This window comes from Dermacentor andersoni, chromosome 1 (assembly GCF_023375885.2).
Source record: "Dermacentor andersoni chromosome 1, qqDerAnde1_hic_scaffold, whole genome shotgun sequence".
NCBI classification, from domain to species: domain Eukaryota; kingdom Metazoa; phylum Arthropoda; class Arachnida; order Ixodida; family Ixodidae; genus Dermacentor; species Dermacentor andersoni.
The window spans coordinates 257,684,173-257,703,475 of record NC_092814.1 but is presented as its reverse complement, the minus strand read 5'-3'; the positions used below and the strand labels follow the sequence as shown (position 1 = coordinate 257,703,475).

The 19,303-nt window shown below is 44.9% G+C and overlaps 1 protein-coding gene and 1 long non-coding RNA gene across 2 annotated transcripts in view; one reads left to right on the top strand and one right to left on the bottom strand.

The window, feature by feature from the left end:
* The window catches only part of LOC126547841 (protein arginine N-methyltransferase 7-like), a 102,227-nt gene that overhangs the window by 34,741 nt on the left and 48,183 nt on the right, over positions 1-19,303 (bottom strand). Inside the window, exon 8 of the mRNA XM_050195855.3 lies at positions 14,312-14,436. Within this exon, the coding sequence (XP_050051812.1) occupies positions 14,312-14,436 (125 nt within the window). The remainder of the gene's footprint in view (positions 1-14,311; positions 14,437-19,303) is intronic.
* LOC129381115 (uncharacterized) lies at positions 7-6,761 on the top strand. The gene is made up of 3 exons (XR_008609349.1): positions 7-4,855; positions 5,662-5,726; positions 6,386-6,761. It is a non-coding gene; the product is annotated as an uncharacterized lncRNA (long non-coding RNA).

The following is a 19,303-nucleotide window of genomic DNA, read 5'->3' as shown; positions in this document are numbered from 1 at the left end:
CTGCAAATATGGCATTTACACCATTTTAACAAATCACTCTAACTGCATCAGGTTATCAAATATGTGCCACTGATAAAACATAGAATTGCTAATGCCTTAGTGCATAGGACAGTAACAGGGGTGTCCCAACCACTCATTTTGAAGACACTTTCTTCGTACAATATAGCAAAATCACTCTATACATTGGAATCGACCATTTATTTTCCTGCTCACACATTTATTTCAGCATCTTCCCTGAGAAAAGCTATCTTATGCTATTGCGTAACATTTTGACAATTAATGAATATAACATTTTCATGCTGCAAATAGAGAACACTAAACTGAAACAAGGTAAATGCAATTTATTGATCAAAGCCATAACAAAAGCAAAACATTACAAAATTGACTCCTGAACACAAAGCACAAAATTTTTTTTTTGTTTGGGATTTTGATTACCTTGTATGATGACTATAATGGAAAAAAAAAAAAAAAAAAAACTCAGTCTCACTTCTGTGCTGTAATTTTAGATCTTTAGTAGCAAAAACTTCAAAAACAGAAAGAAGCAAATCACAGCCACTAATTATTGTTTTCTACAAAAACATGTTCCATTTTGTTTAGCACACAAAAGAAAATGATAAACAGTGAGGTACAATCTGCAGTATTCATGCAATGTTCTGCACAAGTGTCAGGTTTAATAATGGCTGCCACTTGTTGCATAACTGAGAAAACATGCAGCACTACAGAAAGAATTCAGGTGCTCTTTATTATTTTTTTTTTCAAAGCAATGTTGCAACTAGCAGTTAATTACAGTGGCTTACTGGAAAGGCCATTCGGCAGCTGAACATCTCAGGATCCGTAGAGAATATTAGATCAAAATTCAAGGACAATTGAAGGATTTCAAGCATGTCAAAAGTCAAAATACAAGGGGGTGGGGGGAACAAACTTTATTCATACCCACACGCTCAAAAATGGCAAAATCTCCTTCTGGCTGCAATTTCTTGCAGCTAAGCTGATGCTGAGTTAGACAAGCTTCATGCTCCTCAAGTCACTTTTCCAAGTTGACCTGCCCCTTGTAATGATGTCAATCACCTTCTGGCATGATGGCTAGTAGTGTCCTGACTTCAGCCAAAGATACTTATCATATTAGTGCCAAATGGCTGAGACTTACTTTTCACCAGGCATTTCTAGAGTCTACACCCTGAAAATGGAACCATGATGACGGCGGTGTGAACTAGCAAAACAAAATGGTGGCTTGGCTTAGCCGCTTGATCTGGCTTTTTCTAGCTCTACGACAGCAATGGTGACTTAAACAATTAAACAAGCCTCAAGTTGGTGGCTGTGGACACACCAAATTGCAATTGTTTAGCCACATTCTCAGAATAAAATACTAGTACCATTCCTTGATAGATAGGTGTACTACGTATGTGCCACAGGGAATGTGCCACTCTACAATGGCGAAAACGATCCCTTAAATTTCTCTGATGTTGAGCAGAATCGAATCCATGTCACAAGGGTTCCTCAAGAACAGTAACCAGATGCATTAGCAGGCTGCATCCCCAGTTCACTGGCTATGTGCTGCTTTTCAACGAACGCCTTTCAGGCCAATGCTCTAGCGAGCTCCATCACAAATACACTGGGTATGTGCCGCACTTCAATGAACCGCTCACTAACTTGGGTCACTAAGTATGTTCCACCGAGTGTGCAGCAAGCGAGGGAACAATTATCAGGGCTCACAGGCACTGGTGCACCATGCCTCTTGTCTTATAGAGCTCGTGCGGACTTCTTGGCTGTGCCACTAGATGGTGCAGCATGTCCAGACATAAGCAAGAGAGAAGAGCCGGTTGCTGCATAACACGTTCCTCAGCGTTTGCATGCACCATGCATTTCAAAGGCCACGTGCAGGTTTGGTGGCGGTGGCACTAGATGGCACCGACTGTTCTTAGGAAAGTGCAAAAGAGGAGTCCTGCTGTAGTACAAGCCTCATACATAACTTGTTTCGATGGTGGCAATACATTGTGTCGCTACAGTAAAAGCTCATTAATTTAAACTCCGCGGGGATGCTACGAAAATTCGAATTATAAAAAATTCAAACTAATGGAAGTCAGAGAAAAAAAATTCGCTCGGTTAAGGCCTGTATATAGTTCCAAGTAGCATGAGCGCACGCGCGCACACGCTATGTCACGTTGGCAAGAACAACGTCTGTAGTTTGAAGCACTGGCACAGCCAACGTAACTGGACGCGGCCAACGCGGTCCTACGTGCCCGACATTGAGATGACTATTGCTCCATTTGCGCATTTGTCGTGCCGACCCATAATACACTGCGTGATGAAAAAAAAAGAAGGCGCCCACGTCGCTAGCCGACCGTCGCAGACACCCGTTGAAAGCGTTCGAAGCGACGCATGGGTTGGGGATCACACATGATCTAAAGAGAACAGCCGGCGGCGCGCGCGTCGAAGACTAGAGGGGGACGGCGTTTCGGCAAGCATGACTGGCTGCAAGCGAATAGCGCTGAAAACGTCTAACCATAAAAATGCCTTTGCGTCGCCAACGCTCTCCACAGGAACAAGAGCTGCGCTCTAAAATGCATCTGCGAAACGCACCACAACCTGCTGCGACACTGGTCTCCGAATCTCAAAGGCTATGCTGTTTAGTACTGCGAACTTTGATAAACATCACGGCCACCATATTTCAAACATCACCTGGTGCTGCTTCTCTGCAGAACACCTCGTGGAGAAAGAGCATAGCCTCCAAGATGCAACAGAAAGATGTAAAGAAAGAAAAAGAATGAAAAAAAAAAAAAAAAAAAACACAGCGCCGCATTTTTATCTTGAAGGTCTTGAGAGAGGGACAGAACCGACCTGCTACGGAGGCGTTGCCATGCGCGGCCTGCGCGGCAACGCCAGCGTCGCCAACGTGCTCCCGCACACTAGCACATTCCCCATCCACAATGGCACGGAGTTAAAATTATCGGTGGCGGAGCGGATTTCAGTGTGAGTTAGTGGGACGCATTACATATTGCTTTCAATACATTGTTGGATGGACCCCAGCGGCTACTTTGAATTATCCAAAATTTTGAACTAACGAGTTGTGCGCGTCATCATATTGTGTGCTATTCAAAGAACTGCACAATGTGTCTGCTTGCTGATTAAATCTAAAATATAAATTAACTATTATCTGGCAAGTTTTAAAGTATAAGCATGTGGTGCCGGGCGTTCATGCAGTGCTTTAACAGGGTGTCTACCGAGTTGACATTTCCAAATTCCCTGAGTTTTCCAGGTTTTCCCCGAGTGCCTTTGCAAAATTCCTTGAGTGACGCAGAACTACGTTTTATGTCAAGATGGGCTGAAACCACGTCGCCCAATGCTGTCATTCTCTAGCAAGCATATGAAACAAATAAAAAAGAAACGACTTAATCCAGTTTGAATACTATGGAGTAGTCTTTATGTTATTCAAAAAGAGAATAGAAAGGAGGGGTTAGTAATATGCACAGCAAATAAAATGTCTTCAAAAAAAAATTGCAAATCGAGTCGGACATTCTCAAATACGAATAAAAATGAGATGCATACAGAAGCAAATATTTTCTAATATGAGCTATTTCTATCAACTGATAGCAAGCTCTGTGGTATGAGGCCCGAACTTTGTCACAATTGAGATTCTCTCTCAAGAGCTCGTAAGTCAACCTCAGCTGCCCTGGCATACTCTCAGCCCGCGCACGACGCCTCAGTGTTGTGTTTCACTGCTTTAAAGAGTTTATTTTGGTTTGGATGATGGACACCTGCATCCCGGCATCAGCCAAAACTTTTTTTTGAGCTCAAGCTCCTTCAAAACGGCAGCAGCATGCTTCCTTTCCTGTTCATTTTTCAATGCATAGGTTCTTTCTGTTCTTGTCCTCCTTCCGCCACTCGTTCGGCCCGTGAACCATTTGAAGCATTTTCTTGGTAAGTTGCACAGTCCACGTCCGATTTTTCGTACTCCTTAGGGGCCGCGAAAACGTCCGAAAAATCGGCCAGTTGGAAAAAATAAATGCATGTCATTTACTTCCCCTAAGGGCTGAAACCGTCACAGGCACATTTGAAAACGCTCTGAAGGCCTGTCAGTACACCTATTAGGCATATCGGTGCTCGTAGTGTAACAGGAGATCCCGGATGCACGCGTGTATAATTAAGGAATAGATATTGTGACCCACGACAATACCCCTTCCGATGCTTGTAATGCTTCACCGCAATACTTTTGCGCATGCTTCACCACGTAACATTCCTGTACTGAGGCGAAGCTGACTATCAGAAACCGGCGTTATCTAACGCATTGTGCTTTTTTTAAGTAGTAAGTAAGTGTTTTTTATTTACAGTAAGTAGTATACAAAGCTCAGTGCAGGGGCAGGGGCTAAAGGCAATCAAGCCTGACAAAGGTCCTTGTCCCTCCGCAGTTCGTGACAGCTCACACGCTTCGAGTTCAACAGTCAAAAAAAAAAAAAAGGATTGCAGTAGATCAGTTTCAGGAAAATGGACAACTAGCTACTTGCAAGAGTACACATAACAAATCACATAAACAAGAGAAAAATTTACATAACATCTCTAAGTAATCATACAGAAGAGGTTGCGTGCACGCCATAATATATAGCTACACAAAATAAATTCAAGAAATTTGAAACTAAGAATGCATGAGGATACAATGAAACTACATTTTACATGGAAACACTCAAAATACTAATTCTTGAATGATTTAAGCATTGGTCGAGGCATGAAAATTCACAGGTTAATGTTTATACTGTATACATGTGGTAATTAATAAGTTCTTTGCTTGTTTTTTGAATGCAGCACTACTACCCTTAAAGTTCAATCTATCTGCAAGGATATTCAAAACATGATGTGTCTGGTACGCAGCACTTTGTTTTCCGTAATTAGTTCTTACTTTAGGTGCTCGTATCCTTTGTTCTCGTAAACAGTAGTATGGTTTTTCGATGCGGCTTTGTTCATATAATTTATTTTGTTGAATTACTTGGAGCAATTTAAAATAGTATAACTGATCAACCCTGAGCATGGAATGTTTTATGAACAGTGGAGCAGTTGGCAGGTCTTGTAATTTTCCCCTGTACTTTTCGAAACAGCGCAATATTTTCTTCTGCATAGTAACAAGTCTATGGTAATTTCTTTGCGATGTTGTTCTCCAGACTAATATCCCATAAGTTACCTTAGAATGAAAGAGTGCATAGTACATATTTAGTCTTAACCTTAATGGGATTAAGTGTACTGTTTTGTGAAAACCAACTATTCGCGCTAATGCGGTAATCAGACTTCGAAGCCAATTGCGAGGACCACAATGGCGCAGTCTGTGCCATTGCTGACAGCAGCGAATTCTTTCAATGAAAAACACGGCACGCAACGGCAAGAAGCTTAATAGCTAACGTCGAAGCAGCTAGGCCTAGTGTTGCCGCAGTGCTGGCTACGGCTGTTAGCGGAACTGCGTTCGAGAGCGCCGGTTAGAGGCGGCGAGGTAATCAGTACGGCAGCGGTGTTGGCTTTGATTAATGCTGTTTCGGACCTGCGGTCACGGCAAAAAGTCCGGAAAATCGGACGGCGAAAGGCTCTTGCGTCCGAAATTTCAGCCGTTTCAGCAGCTCTTAGCCGATGGGTTCGCTTTGAAAATGATTGACAGATGCATAATGTATTCATAATTTGCAGCGCCACCCCGCAGTCTCTGACAGCCGGTGACGCAAGTACAATTCTGAACAATCACATGAAACCAAGTGAGCCATTTGCTTTCCTAACCGTTAAAAGATTTCAACCCTAGTCCCATTCTGTTCACTTCACTTCTTTCTCCATATTCAGCTGCTTTTCATGCCGACTTTTTTTCTTTTCTGTACCTGACTTCTTCACTTCTTGCCTCTTGTTCTGCTTGTCTCTACCCAGTGGCTAGGGGTGTGTGAATATTGAAATTTTCGAATACAAATAACACAAAAATCTGTCTTTGAATATTGAATATGTGTGTAGTATTAAAAAGTTGCAAAACAAGAGGTAGCAACAGCTTTTACTACCCTTTTAAAATAATTTAATGAAATTGTATTTTGCTAGGCTCCAGCAGCTTAAGGACACACTCACTACAGGTAATGTAGAAAAATCATGCAGAAAAATTAACTACTCGACATGTTCAGAAAGTAAGCTCTCTCTATGCGCTGTGACAATGTTTCCGAGAATAGAAAAGACCCTTTTACTTGCAACTGAGGTGGCAAGGATGGCCAAGTACTTCTGGGTGAGTGTGCTTAAATGCGGGTACTTGAAGCGGCCAATGGACTGCCACTGCACGCAACAATTTTTGCCCCTGCCCAAAAGAGGCTTTTCTACATAAATCTTTTAACTTCCCTCTCAGGGGTAGATACCAACTGTATCTTTTTTTTTTCGTCACTAGATCGTCAAAAGCGCTCCATACACTGGATGCCACCAGTGGACTGGAAGGAAACGCTGGCATGGCAGACCCCCCCACTGAGTTCCACATCAGCTGCCTAGAGCTCCCTTGTCAAGTCTTTCAGCCAGATCATCTGACCAGAAGCCTGATAACTGTGGCCTTAAAGCGCAGATCAAGAAACACGGCCAGGCTGGCCATTTTGCCAAATTCGCACTCCGGTGAGTTAATAAATTTTGCGAGATTGTCAGCATACCCCGACTTGCCTTTGCGACCTTTGAGGCAATGCAGCATTCCTAAAATAATTAGAATTTCAAATGACAATGAGAGGTTGTTTTTAGCACTAAGATCACAACTGAGTGAAATAAAGGCTTCAATGCCTCTACAAACTCTACCACATCTCTCCACTTTACAGATTTAAAGGCATCTATGCTTGTGTCTGAAGTGGTTAGCTTAAGTGTGATGGAATGAGTTCAAGAAGCCTTCAGAGCATCTTGTGTCAACATTCTGCACAACATGGAGCACGTCTTTGTTCGGCTGCCTCTGCAGATCGTTCACTCTTTTCTATGCACTAGGGCTATGCTTTTAGTGTCCTACAATTGCTTTCATTTTGTTGATCGCCAGCTGCAGTGTGTACACGAAACAGGCTCGCTGGAGCCATGGCAGTCTCCTGGCAGCCGCTCGGATATTGTGGCTGTTGCCCGTCACGATGCACCTCACGCAGTCGGTTGGTATCTTCTAGGTGCAATGGCTGCTCCAATGAGCTGACAATGTTCACAGCCGTGTGAACTGGCATATGTCAAGTGTTCGAAGTGAACTTTTTCATCTCGAACTTCACCATAAGGAAATGACACGCAAGGCTAAAAAAGCCCTCATTGGCACACAACTTCCAGCTATCATTCGTAAAAGCGAGAGTATTTGCTCTGTCTTCATGCCTTTCGCAGCTCATATCCTACCACCTTTGTGTCATCGTTCAGGCATGATGCATGCATGACAATTTTGTTCGAGATCGCAGACTGTAGCCCGGTACAGCTGCTTTCGTGAGTGCTTTTAACCCTCTGTTTTCTACAAAGCTGTAAGGCTGAAGATCTAGGGTGACCATCTCTGCCACTTTCTGGGGAAAAGTGTTTTCTTTCTTCCGATACAAGGCTGCTTTGTCTGCTGAAGTATTTAATTCAGTGTCGGTTGACTCTTTGACAGCATGTTTGCGGTGGTGTCTTTTTTGTACTCTTCCGTCAACGAAGGGTGCAGTTTCATGCGAGTTTGAAGGCTTGGGGTTGTTCCCATCAGCGTTTGAAGAACATGTCTGCACGACTTGCACCAAGCTGTCAACGACGAGTCTTGTGTAGTATCGCCAAAGAAGACTTCTTCCAGCTTTCTTTTCCTGCTGCTTGCTCAGCGGATCATCATCTGCAGTTCTGCATGCACATACGTCTTTCTCTTTTTAATTTCCAAACATTTAAAAATAGTTTAGGTAACGTTCCTGAGATACTTATTTTATGTATTTATTTATAGAATGCAAAAGTACATAACATATTGTTACAAAAGAGCCACAGAATAAAGTTTGGTAAAAAAAGAAACCGAAACTGCTCCTGTCTCACAGGCGTGCGGCAGATGGAATGAAACGGAGCATAATGCATACATCATGCGAATTTCTCAGTGAATAAACATACCCTTAGTAGAATGCGTGGCAAGCATACAATTCTTTAATTGCTCAAGTATTCAGAGTATATCCGAATATTCAGGAACTTCCAAATATGCATTTCTCGAATTGAATACACTTCAAATAAGGAGAATATTTGATTCATATTCGAAATTTCGAATATTCACACACCCTCACCAGTGGCACATACATATTTTGGAGAATTAGCCATGAATGCACACATACATAGTGTCACATTCCCAGTTGCACATACCCAGTGGTGCATGCCCAGTTACACATACCCAATGGCACAAGTTGTCAATTCGGGCACATACCCAGTGACCCAAGTAATCTTGAAAGAGATTAGATAGAAATATACTGCAAAGTGAGTAAAGTTCCTAAAGAATGCTGATCGCATTAAAAATGCTTAGAGGTGCCAGGACATGGATAGACAAACACACAGATTTCATAGTGACCTTATAGCTAAACATTTCCTCTGAAACTAGACACGGCAAGACGACAATCTGCAGCCTTGTAAGACACCAAACAACTATGCATGTACAGTAAAGCATCGTTAATTTGATCCTCATTAATTCGGAAAATCAGATAATTCGGACTCGTCCTTCAGTCCTGGCAGGAGTATGCAATATCTAATGCAATGAAACTCTTGTTAATTCGGACTTATTTGGACGCTCATCGGTTCATTCAGAAAACTCTTAGAGCACAGCGAGCACTGGAGCGTCACGGATGTGCGACACAAAGAAGCTAAAATGGCATTAGCACCCCAGCAAACCACAAATATCCATTGGATGTACCACAAAAGTCCAAATATCCAAGACATTCAACGACGTCTAGTTCACATCTCTAATATGTTCCACTAGTACATTGCAGTCAAGGGTCATCCAAAGGATGTTGAATGTCTTTGTGATTTGGACATCTCTTACACATTCAAAGCTTCCGCGCATTGATCGTACACTGTGCGTTGTGGCTGGATGAATGCACCATACAAGGAAATTGTCTCTAATGCCTAACAATGAGATCCTAGGAAAGGAAGAAACATGCAGTTGTCTGTTCCAACATTGTGGCTGGGCATTTACTTTGTTTCCCCCCATCATGTGCATGTTCGAAATCCTATGAGAGGGAGAATGTGTTCCTGAATTGCGAAATATCCATCTGTTCATTTTGAAAAGATTCAAGTCGAAGTATTAAAGCCCAGCATTTCAGTTATGACCGTATTTTTTGTGAAGTGGTTATAAGTAGCAATTTCGCACAACCTCTGCATGCACTGTTGAACACCGCACGTCGAAAGCCACAACTTTCGATCTCGTTTTGTAATTTTTTTTTCTCAGACTGCTGGGGAATGCCGGCAAGCGGGTGCCGGGAGGCCTAGGATTTGTCGCCTCCCGATGTGCTCCCTACTGACGCCGAAAATGTTCTGCCGAGACGTGCGCAGTGGATGAATTAGGATTCCGGACACCGTCTCATTTGACAGTTTCACAGGTGCTGACACTGCTGTGCTGACATGGGCAGAACTCGACGACGGCGAGATCATTCGTCTAGTTTCTGCTGCACTGCCGGTCGACGACTCCGAGTCAGAAAATGACGGTCCATGTGCTATGCTGCCGTCGCATGCGGAGCATGTACAAGCAGTGACTGTACTTTCAGCCGCCTATAGCGACCTTACGACCCTCTCCGAGATTCAGGCTTATCTGATTGCGCGTAAATGGAACAGCGTGCAACGGCGCATTCACAATTTCTTTAAGCCTACTGCTGAGCCCGAATAAGTGCGTGGAAATAAAGAATTTCATTTTTTTTTGCTTAATCTGCTTTTTCGCACACTTGTTTATTTGGACATTTCCGCAGTCCCCGTGAGGTCCGAATAAACAGTCGGCGACTGTATCCCTAAAAGGAACATCTATTAGAGGTCACTTACGTCCAGCTGCGACATCCTTTCAATGTTACAGCAACATGATCTGGATGGGAGTTGGATTATCCATAGATGTATTTGTAATGTTTGGAGAAATATAGATATCTATAGGATGTGCGCCATGTTTAAAATATGATGTTCTATGGTCATTTATGGGACATAAATGGCTCACTGGGGCATCGCTAGTCCGCATCATCATTATAGTCATCAGTGGAAATCGCATGTGAGCGACAGCAACGCCAGAACGCTTCGTGCCTATTTTTGTCTTTAAAGGCTTTGTTCTTGCATTTACAACCGCGCACAGCACTGTGTCGGCCACATGCTTTCATGACTGCGTAGTTGCTATCCATGATCGTGACGACAGCGGCTGAGGTTTCGTCCACAGTGGTGGCGGCAAACTGGCTTTGTTCAGACTCGGTACGCGCGTCGGTTGTGTGCCCTCATAGCTGCATAGTTGCCATCCATGATCGTGTCGTTAACGACCAGGGTTTCATCCGCAATTGAAGCAAATAGTAGTTTCGTTTTGACTCTGTGCATGCGTTGGCCGTGCGCCTTCAGCAACACAAGGTTGCGTCGACAGCATCCGCGGCTTCGTGCGCAGCGGTTGCAGCAAGCAGTAGTTTTGTTTTGATAAGCTTTCGGGGTTGAAGAGCACCGGCTATATGGTGATGATTGGTGACCAGTTCACTGACGTAAAAATAATCGGGATGTGCGTGCGGTAGTAAAAAACCTGTCTCGGATAGTGACCATGCGCTGCGGCCATGCTGTGAAGGTAGTTGCTAGGGCTTCGCTGCCGCGAGTGCTAATCATCCCCAAGACGACAAGAAGTGCAGCTTCGGCACTGCTTTTGTGCAATAGTATACAAACATGATTGGCCCATTCATTCAGTAAATAAAAGCGTGTTGCTATAGTAAGCACTTGTTTATTGTTTTCTTGATACCCTTGATAATTCAACATTCGGTTAATTTGGTCATTCCTTTTGGTCCTGTGAAATCCAAAATAACGAGGTTTTACTGCACTGTAACGACAGGCCATTAAGGCCATTAAATGCACAGGCAGGTTTGTAGGAGTCTGCCACAAAATTTGAATGTGCTTGTTACTGCACTTAAGAGGAAACAGGAGGCACCATTTTAAGGAGGTGCCAGCAATTCAGTCACTTTACATGTGAAAAAAGGTCAACTCAAATGATGAATTGTTTTGTGTCTGGCCCTGTTGGTAACTCTTCGCCTCCGAGATTGCACAGGTGCTGATGCAATCTCGGAGGCCACACCTTGCAGCACCAGCCTGCGCACCACACCGCAGCAAGAGAAGTAAGCAGATTCACTGGTCTTTCAATCCACCAAGTGCGGTGTATCAAACCATGTGGTTAGCCATATATTTGATGTGCAAGGGCCAAGTATTATTTGGTTTAGGATACAAATATAGCTCATTACATCCATTGGCAGGAAATTTTACTCTGTACTCTGTTATGATGAGGATTTAAATACATGGATCTTCATTACCTATAAAAATTATTTCATTATATCCTGTTTCATTAAAATTCGGTCTGACTACATTTGCATTGGGCACTAACAAATATTGACGGTTTTCTGCTGGGCTGATTTTGACCAATGCACCAAAGCATCCAGCCAAGCATAGCTAAGCTCTGTGCTTTGATCAAACAAGGTGTTTTGATCCTATTCTTCATAACTATGCGCACAGAAGTGCACACCCAATATGGGTGATTGGCTAAGAATCAAATAGTATTTGGCAAAGGTTACAATGCGGAGTGCTTGCTATCCGGGCATCTCACTCCGGGCATGCTCACAGTGGTACAGTAAAACCTCGTTAATTCGGCCCCCGTTAATTCGGACGCGCCGTCTGGTCCCGTCAAACATGTACATAACCCTATGGCACGAAACTCCCATTAATTCGGACATATTTGGTCGTACTTCGGTTATTCGGACAGTTCACGGAGCTCAGAGGCACGTGAGGCATATAGGAATGGGTGGCACTAGGGGGTGTTCAAATTGCACCGCCAGCGATGGCGTCTCCGATTCATGTACGCCGATCTCAAAGGCCATGCTTGCATGTGCTGGGAGTGCCAAAAGGCTAGAAATACGTCAAGGCCGCCATGTTTATTTTAGGCAAACCTACGTCACAAAAAACATGGCAGCAATGACGTACTTCTGGCTTTGCAGTCGCTTTTGGCGCTTGGCACTACCTCTGCATCGCTATGGTTATCGGCAAGGTAGTTATTGGTCTATGCTAGCAACCCTAACCTATACATACACATTTCTTTCTTTGTATTGCTGTCCGCCATTTCCGCCATCTCTTGCTTGTGGAGTTTCGCAGTCTTTTTTCGTCGTTTTTATTGTGTTTATCGGTTTGTGTCAGATGCGTGTGTGAGGACGGAGGAACTTTTCTTTTTTCCGTTTATACTTTCCTTTTTCTTGACATCATGCGTGTACCCGTCGCTTCGTTGCCGCGCCTAGCCGCGCCATGCAAGCCGCGCCACCATGTGCTCTTATGACCCACCGAAGCGGGTGAAGTATGAGGTGAAGGATTTGGCAGCGAAAGTAGAAATATTGAAAGCCGTGAAGGCCGGGGTGCCTCGGCAGGTCATAATGAATAAATTCAACGTGAAGAGAAGCACGCTTAGCATCTGTGTGAAAAATTAAGCTGAGATTCTTCAGGCGTACGACAGTGACAAGTCCGCTGAACACAGGAAGAGACTGTGAACGGCAGCGCACCCGAAACTTGAAGAAGCAATGTTAAAATGGATTGCCGATTCGCACGATGCACAGCTGCCCTTGAGAGGCCCCTTATCTGTGCGCAGGCCGAAAAGTACGCGCTGAAGCTCAGCATTGAAGAGTTCAAGGCATCGGGAGGCTGGATCGCCCGATTCAAGAAAAGACACGGCCTCGTCTTCCAAGGTGTTTGCGGCAAGAAAGGGGCTGGTGAATGAAGGTGTGGTGGAAGATTGGAGGGCCGGATTACCCCAACGCCTAGCCGATTATGATGCCTGTAACATTTTTAACGTAGATGAGACGGCCCTCTTCTACACAGCCCTGTCGGATGAAACCATCACATTTAACGGGGACCTTCGTGCTGGCGGTAAACAAAGCATGGACAGAATAACAGTTTTGCTGGCTGCCAACATGACTGGCACAGAGTGGCTACCGCTATTGATAATCGGCAAAGCAGAAAAGCCAAGATGCTTCAAAAACATAAAGAAACTTCCCATAGACTATCGCTCAAATCGAAAGGCGTGGATGACCTCAGTGATATTTCAGGCCTGGCTGCGCAAACTGGACTGCCACTTTGGTGCAAAATCATGCAAAGCACTAATTGTTCTAGATAACTGTAGTGCGCACAATAATGTGTCGGGGCTGACAAACATACAGCTGCTTTTTTTGCCGCCTAACACAGCGGCTTCCCTGCAGCCTCTGGATCAGGGAATTATTCAGTATGTGAAAGGCTGGTACAGAAGACAAGTGCTTGAGTGCATGTTGCTCCGTATGGAGGCAAAGAATATGATACAACTCTGCTCAGTGCAGTGCACATGGTGGCGCATGTGTGGAGCAACATGCCGCCCGCAGTAATTGCAAACTGCTTCCGACACAGCGGCTTTGTCCGTGATGGTGATTCTTTGGACGCCGGAGATGCGGATGTTAACCAAAACGCCGAGGAAGATGACAGTCGCTTCGACAGACTTCTGCCTCCGAACGTACCGCTGGACGAATGCACCCACATCGATAGTGACGCTGCCGTTGTCACTCGCCTCAACGCCGACGAAATACTGGATGTACTAGGCGACGAAGAGCCCGACTCTGATAGGGAAAATGTGCCCGTCATGGATGCGTGAGGTGCCGTGCCACACTGCTAAAGAGGCCGATGACGCCCTTAAAGTTTTGGAGGACAGCTGTATCGTTTCTCCCGACAGTCTGTGTGGACTGCACCACCTACAGGAACGCCAAAAAATTTTGCTTTGCATCCCATCGAATATGCACAATGCCCTCTGGAGCTCCCTGGGTGCCACATATTACCCTCTTGACAGCTGTAATTATCCGTGACCCCCCCCCCCTCCCCTGGCAAAAGCATTGCAGAAACTGCAGCGCTTACTTTTCAATTAACCAACGTGCAAGTCCAGAGGGAAGCTAGATAGAATGTTACGGAGGAGGGGGGAGAGGAGGCAGAGAATTGGTAGAACCAACGCATTTGCAAAACGAGTGCCACTCTCGCAGTTCCAAAACAGAAGCGCAAGAGGGGAGGGGAGGTGACGCGAGAAGGCAAGGAAACGCTACTAGTATAGAATTTACAAAGAACTTGAAAATATATACAAGCATAACACTGCTTTTAGGGAAGCATAGGCAAGACTTACCTCAAAGAAATTAAAACGCACACGTTGTAGCCCTGTCTTCGTGCAACCAAAGCAATATCTTCATTGGCACTAACGATCACTTCATAGGGTGGGTAGTAAACCGCTTGCAACCAGTGGTCCCGCCACTACATATGATGAAATGACAAATTAGTCAGGGTTCACAACAGTTCAACATTTTATTGGCACATACGAATGATCACTTTTGAGCAACATTACGATGTGCTTTACATTCAGCTTCGCTGAAATCGAGCACTCGGAACACATCCACCTGGTTCATTCATGGCGCAATATTTCAGGTCAGAAAACTCCAACGCAATGTATCTTTGAGTTGCGAGTGCGACCGAGACCTGGCAGAGTTTGGGTCATACAGCTACTGTAATTTTCACTGCTGGATACTGGCCTTCTTGGTGGGCATTTTGTGTGTGCATGCATTGCGAGTGTGCCATGTTGCTTAGACCAAAAGCAACAGTTTTCGCTTCTGTCCTCTAACAGCACTGTTCAGCAGCTGAATGTCCAGCTCAGCCAGGATTTTTCTGTCCCCAATCTCTAGCAAGATTTGCATTGTCCGAAATATCAGCACAGTATGAACCAGTTGAATGTACTACAATACAGTCAACACTTCCAGTGCCTAGTTTTGCTTGAGAAAGCACCCATGCAAAATCTGAAAACTCTCTATACCTGGGGTTCTCCGCAAAAATCTGGGAGGACACCTTGCAATGAAAGGTGAGTTCACACCACTAAGACCCCCCCCCCCCCCTTTTTGTTTTGTCCAGATACGATCATTCTGCTATTTTGAATTTTACATTCACCGAACACGAGCTCGCAACACATCCTACCGCCAAACTTCGCCGAAAGAACAAAAGCACAGCTTGCCATTGCCGAAATGTGTGCGAGACATGTGCTGGCAATTTAAATAAAGTGTTGGCCAATAGGAGTGCTTTCTGTGTCAACATGGCAAAAAAAAAGAAAAAAAAAAAGAGATTATGGGGTTTTACGTGCCAAAACCACTTTCACATTATGAGGCACGCCGTAGTGGAGGACTCCGAAAATTTCGACCACCTGGGTTTCTTTAATGTGCACTTAAGTCAACATGGCAGCATTAACGAATTGCGATGCTAGTTTTTCCACTTTTCATTAGCTTCTTTTGCTTGTCTTTTTGCACCGCGAAACACAGTGCTGCGGCTATCCGAAGCTCAGATTTCTCCTCTATACAATGGCTCGAAAATAATGGCATTACATCCATGGAAAGCCTTCTCGCCCAATACAGGGTGAGAATGCACAGTTTAAGCCCCATTGTGTGCGCTTGACAGCTGCCATCCGGAGTATAGTGACACACAACCCACTGCCTACGATAAAAATAGGTGTGCCGGCGCTAAGCATTCTACAAGCTAGTCCACTTTCATGTTCCCTATACGCCATAAGTAGAGAGCAGGTGTGAAACTGCACCCAGAAATGCCTAAGCCTATACTAAAAGGGGGATAGCAAGCAGTATTGGATGCCCTGGTAAACACCCAACCAGAGAGGAAGGAAGGTTACTAAAGGGGGCCCAAAATGAGAGGATGCACCACTCATGCAATAATTACGCATGCATGAACAGCTGTACCCCATCCGCTGCCTATGACGGCATTAACGTATTGGTTATGCCACACCGGGCATTGCACAAACAAATTAAGTGGCACCTCCCAGCAGGAGAACTATCGAAGACATGCGTAGCATTACATGGTGATCGGCGTGGCGCAGAATGTATATGTTCGGCAATGTAAATATGTGCATCCCTCTGCTTGTACTGCTCACGCATATATAAATAAACAATACATACTACATCAACATAACCCCTGCACACATCATTACATAACCATCATTACATCATTACATCATTACATAACCCCTGCACCATGCATCACATTCCACACCACGCCGACTGCCATATAATGCTACGCAAATCTTGGACAGTTCCCATTCAGGGGTTCTGTCTGCTTAATTTGTTTCTACTATTTCCTCACCTGAGAAAGGAACACCTGAAAATCAATGGGGGGGGGGGAATAGGAAATTTTTATCGAGTCAGCCATTCTAATTGCTGAGTACTCGTTTAAAGGGGTTGCGGGTAAATCCGGAGTGGTAGGTAGTAAACTGGAGTGGTGAGCAGCATTTCCACCGCTGCCCACCTACGGGACAACCCTGGTGTACACAGAATCTAGCTCCAGCATGGGACAGAAAACATTATATAATGCATAACACTTCGTGATTCACTCTAAACCTGAGGCAAGCAGCACAGTAATTCTGGTTCAAATAACCTAATACAGTAGACTTTTGTCAACCTAAATCAAGATAATTTGACTTTTCCATTAATTCGATCTTAACTGAAGGTTTCCACATATTCTCATACATTTCTATGTGCCAGAACAATAGTAATTCATTTGGGGTGCGATCGGAGATTGTTGTTCAGCGCATTCGTTCGGTTACTGGTGCGCGTGCGCAATTGGCCTACTCTGCACTGATGTACCAGCCACGAGGCACGGCCATGTTTTTGGTGACGTCAAAATGACAACACGCTCCTGTCAATCATCGTGCAATCGAGCCCATCGTCTGCAAAGCGCCGAAACCGACGGGAGTTGGGAAGTTTAGAGTGATCATACGCTCGTTACGAGACCGGCTTCACATGGAGTGTCTGGTGGATTGGATTGGATCAAACCGGCGGCTACGGCTGCGGAATGGCACGTTCGGATCCAATCCATAGTAATTTAATTCAAGAAAATGGTGCTTGTTTTGGGAACTTCGGTTGTGCTGGCGTTGCTTGAGGAGGGAGGAGGAGCGGGTGGAGGTGCGAAACGCATTGGAAGAAATGGCAGAAAGTAAATTCCAGTGTCAGTTTCGTTTCTTGAAACAAATAGTGCGTTGGTTGTACAGCGAAATCGACCCCATCATCGGGTGCCAGCGAGCCACTGGAATGTTGTTGCTGTCTCTTGAAAAATGCACCACTGTTCCCGTCGTAACTTTTTTCTTTTTTCTCGCTGTGTGTGACACCACCTAGGGACGACATAGAGAAACTAATAGTTATAAATTGTGGTAGTCACACGTACTACTATTTGAAAATGTGTTTAAGCTTGAGAAGAAAAAAATATACATTTTTTTAGATAAAGATTTCATTTATTGGAAGATGAGAAATATTTTGTTTTGTATTATACTGTCTGCAAGCTGACAACAAAGGAGGGACGTGAAATTCCGTGGAGTTCCCTGCTTGCCGATTGGCTGCTCTCTCCGGCCCGTTCTCACAAATTTTGCATACTGCCACTTTGCCATGCGTATCAAACAAAGATCTCCGATCGTGCCCTTGGTGCAAAAATTGGCCCAATCAGTGAATTGAACTTGGCTATTTGGCCCTTGGCTGTTTGGCCCGAATGTGCCTGACCTGAATAGTGACCCCAATCATAACCCCAATGGCTAGAGCATCTGTCTTAGCAGTGCTAGGAGACAGTGAATACGTTAAAGGCGGGGGAAAAAAAAAATATCCTGCCAGAAGCGCCGATTTTCGGCCTACCTTAGGAAGATTACCATATTTACACTTCTAACATGCACACTTGTTTCCCAAGACGGTTGGTCCAAAAGTTGCCTATGCAGTGTAACGGGATGGCAACTACATGCCGCTTTGTCTTTGATTGCAAAAGCTAATCCAAAGAAGTTATTTTACATGCGAAACTAGCCAAACAAATTCGTATCAGGTGATTTTGGCATTCTCAAGAATTGCATGTGCTGCAGAATGGACTAGCAGAGTGGTTTGTACAGGTGTGGGCGATCACCCCATTGGTGATAGTTGCAGTCATTCGATAAATAAGGAATGTAAAATGTGCAATAGACCATACGGAGGACAAGTTTTAGTCCATAAACAGCAATTAAGTGCTGCAATGATGTAGATGTAAAGTATCAATCAATTTCCATTTCTGTGAAAATTAAGTTCACTGGGATCATCATTTTGTTATACAGTAAAACCTCGTTAAACCGTACCCGCTTTAACAGTAGTTTTGGTTTAAAAGTAGTAAAGTCAATTCCCCGACTCAGCAGCCATTGAACATAATGTATTTTGTACCCGCATAAACCGTACCAGCTTATTGCGTACGCATCGGCTAAAACGTAGAGTTTCCACTTTTCGTCGCGCAAACACGGCGGTGCGTCGTCACCATCGGGCGGCCCAGCAGAACAACGAGCCTCAGAGATCGGTACAATGGCCTCCAAGCGCCCTGGATGTTTGCACGTGAAGTCGCATTAACATCAACATCATTTCGACGCCGTGCGCATGCCGTGCCAGAGAGCATTGCGGCGTCGTGCAAGCGAGGACTCGCGTCATGCCGAAGTTTGGATAAAAAAGACGCCGGGTGCTCAGCATAGAAGAAAAATTAGACATCGTCCGTGCTATTGAACGTGACACGAAGAAGTCGGCGCTGGCCCGCGACATGGATCTGCTGTTGACTACACTGTGTGGCATTTGGAATGCGAAGTTGCTCGGCAGCGCTGCTGCGACCGCGAAGAGACGTCGGCTACGAGGTTCGACTTTTCGCCATTGTTGCCTCTGTTGTTGCCGAAGTGTCGACTAGCGACAGTGATGAGGACGGCACGGAAAGCGACAGCACGGGCTATTCAGGCCCGACAGTGGCATAAGCTGCGCGCTACGTCAGCCTCATGAATGCAATCGTCACAACGAGAACAGGGGCGCGATGACGTAACTATTCCAAACCAAAAGTTTTCCGAACTCCGGCACCCGGCAATGAAAAAGGCGCCCCGGGACTTATGCAGCGCTACTGCGCGCGTGCACGGAGAATACGTAACGCCAACGAGAAATCTGCCGTGCGAGTGTTTGCCGAGAGGAGGGGGCTGGCTGAAAAGCTGGCATGCAGCTTCAGTAAGCTTGAGGCCGCTGTCGTCGTGCTAGGCCGCCGCGGCATCAAACGAAAATAACACTTATGTCGCGTGAAGTGAATAAATACTGCATGTTTTTTC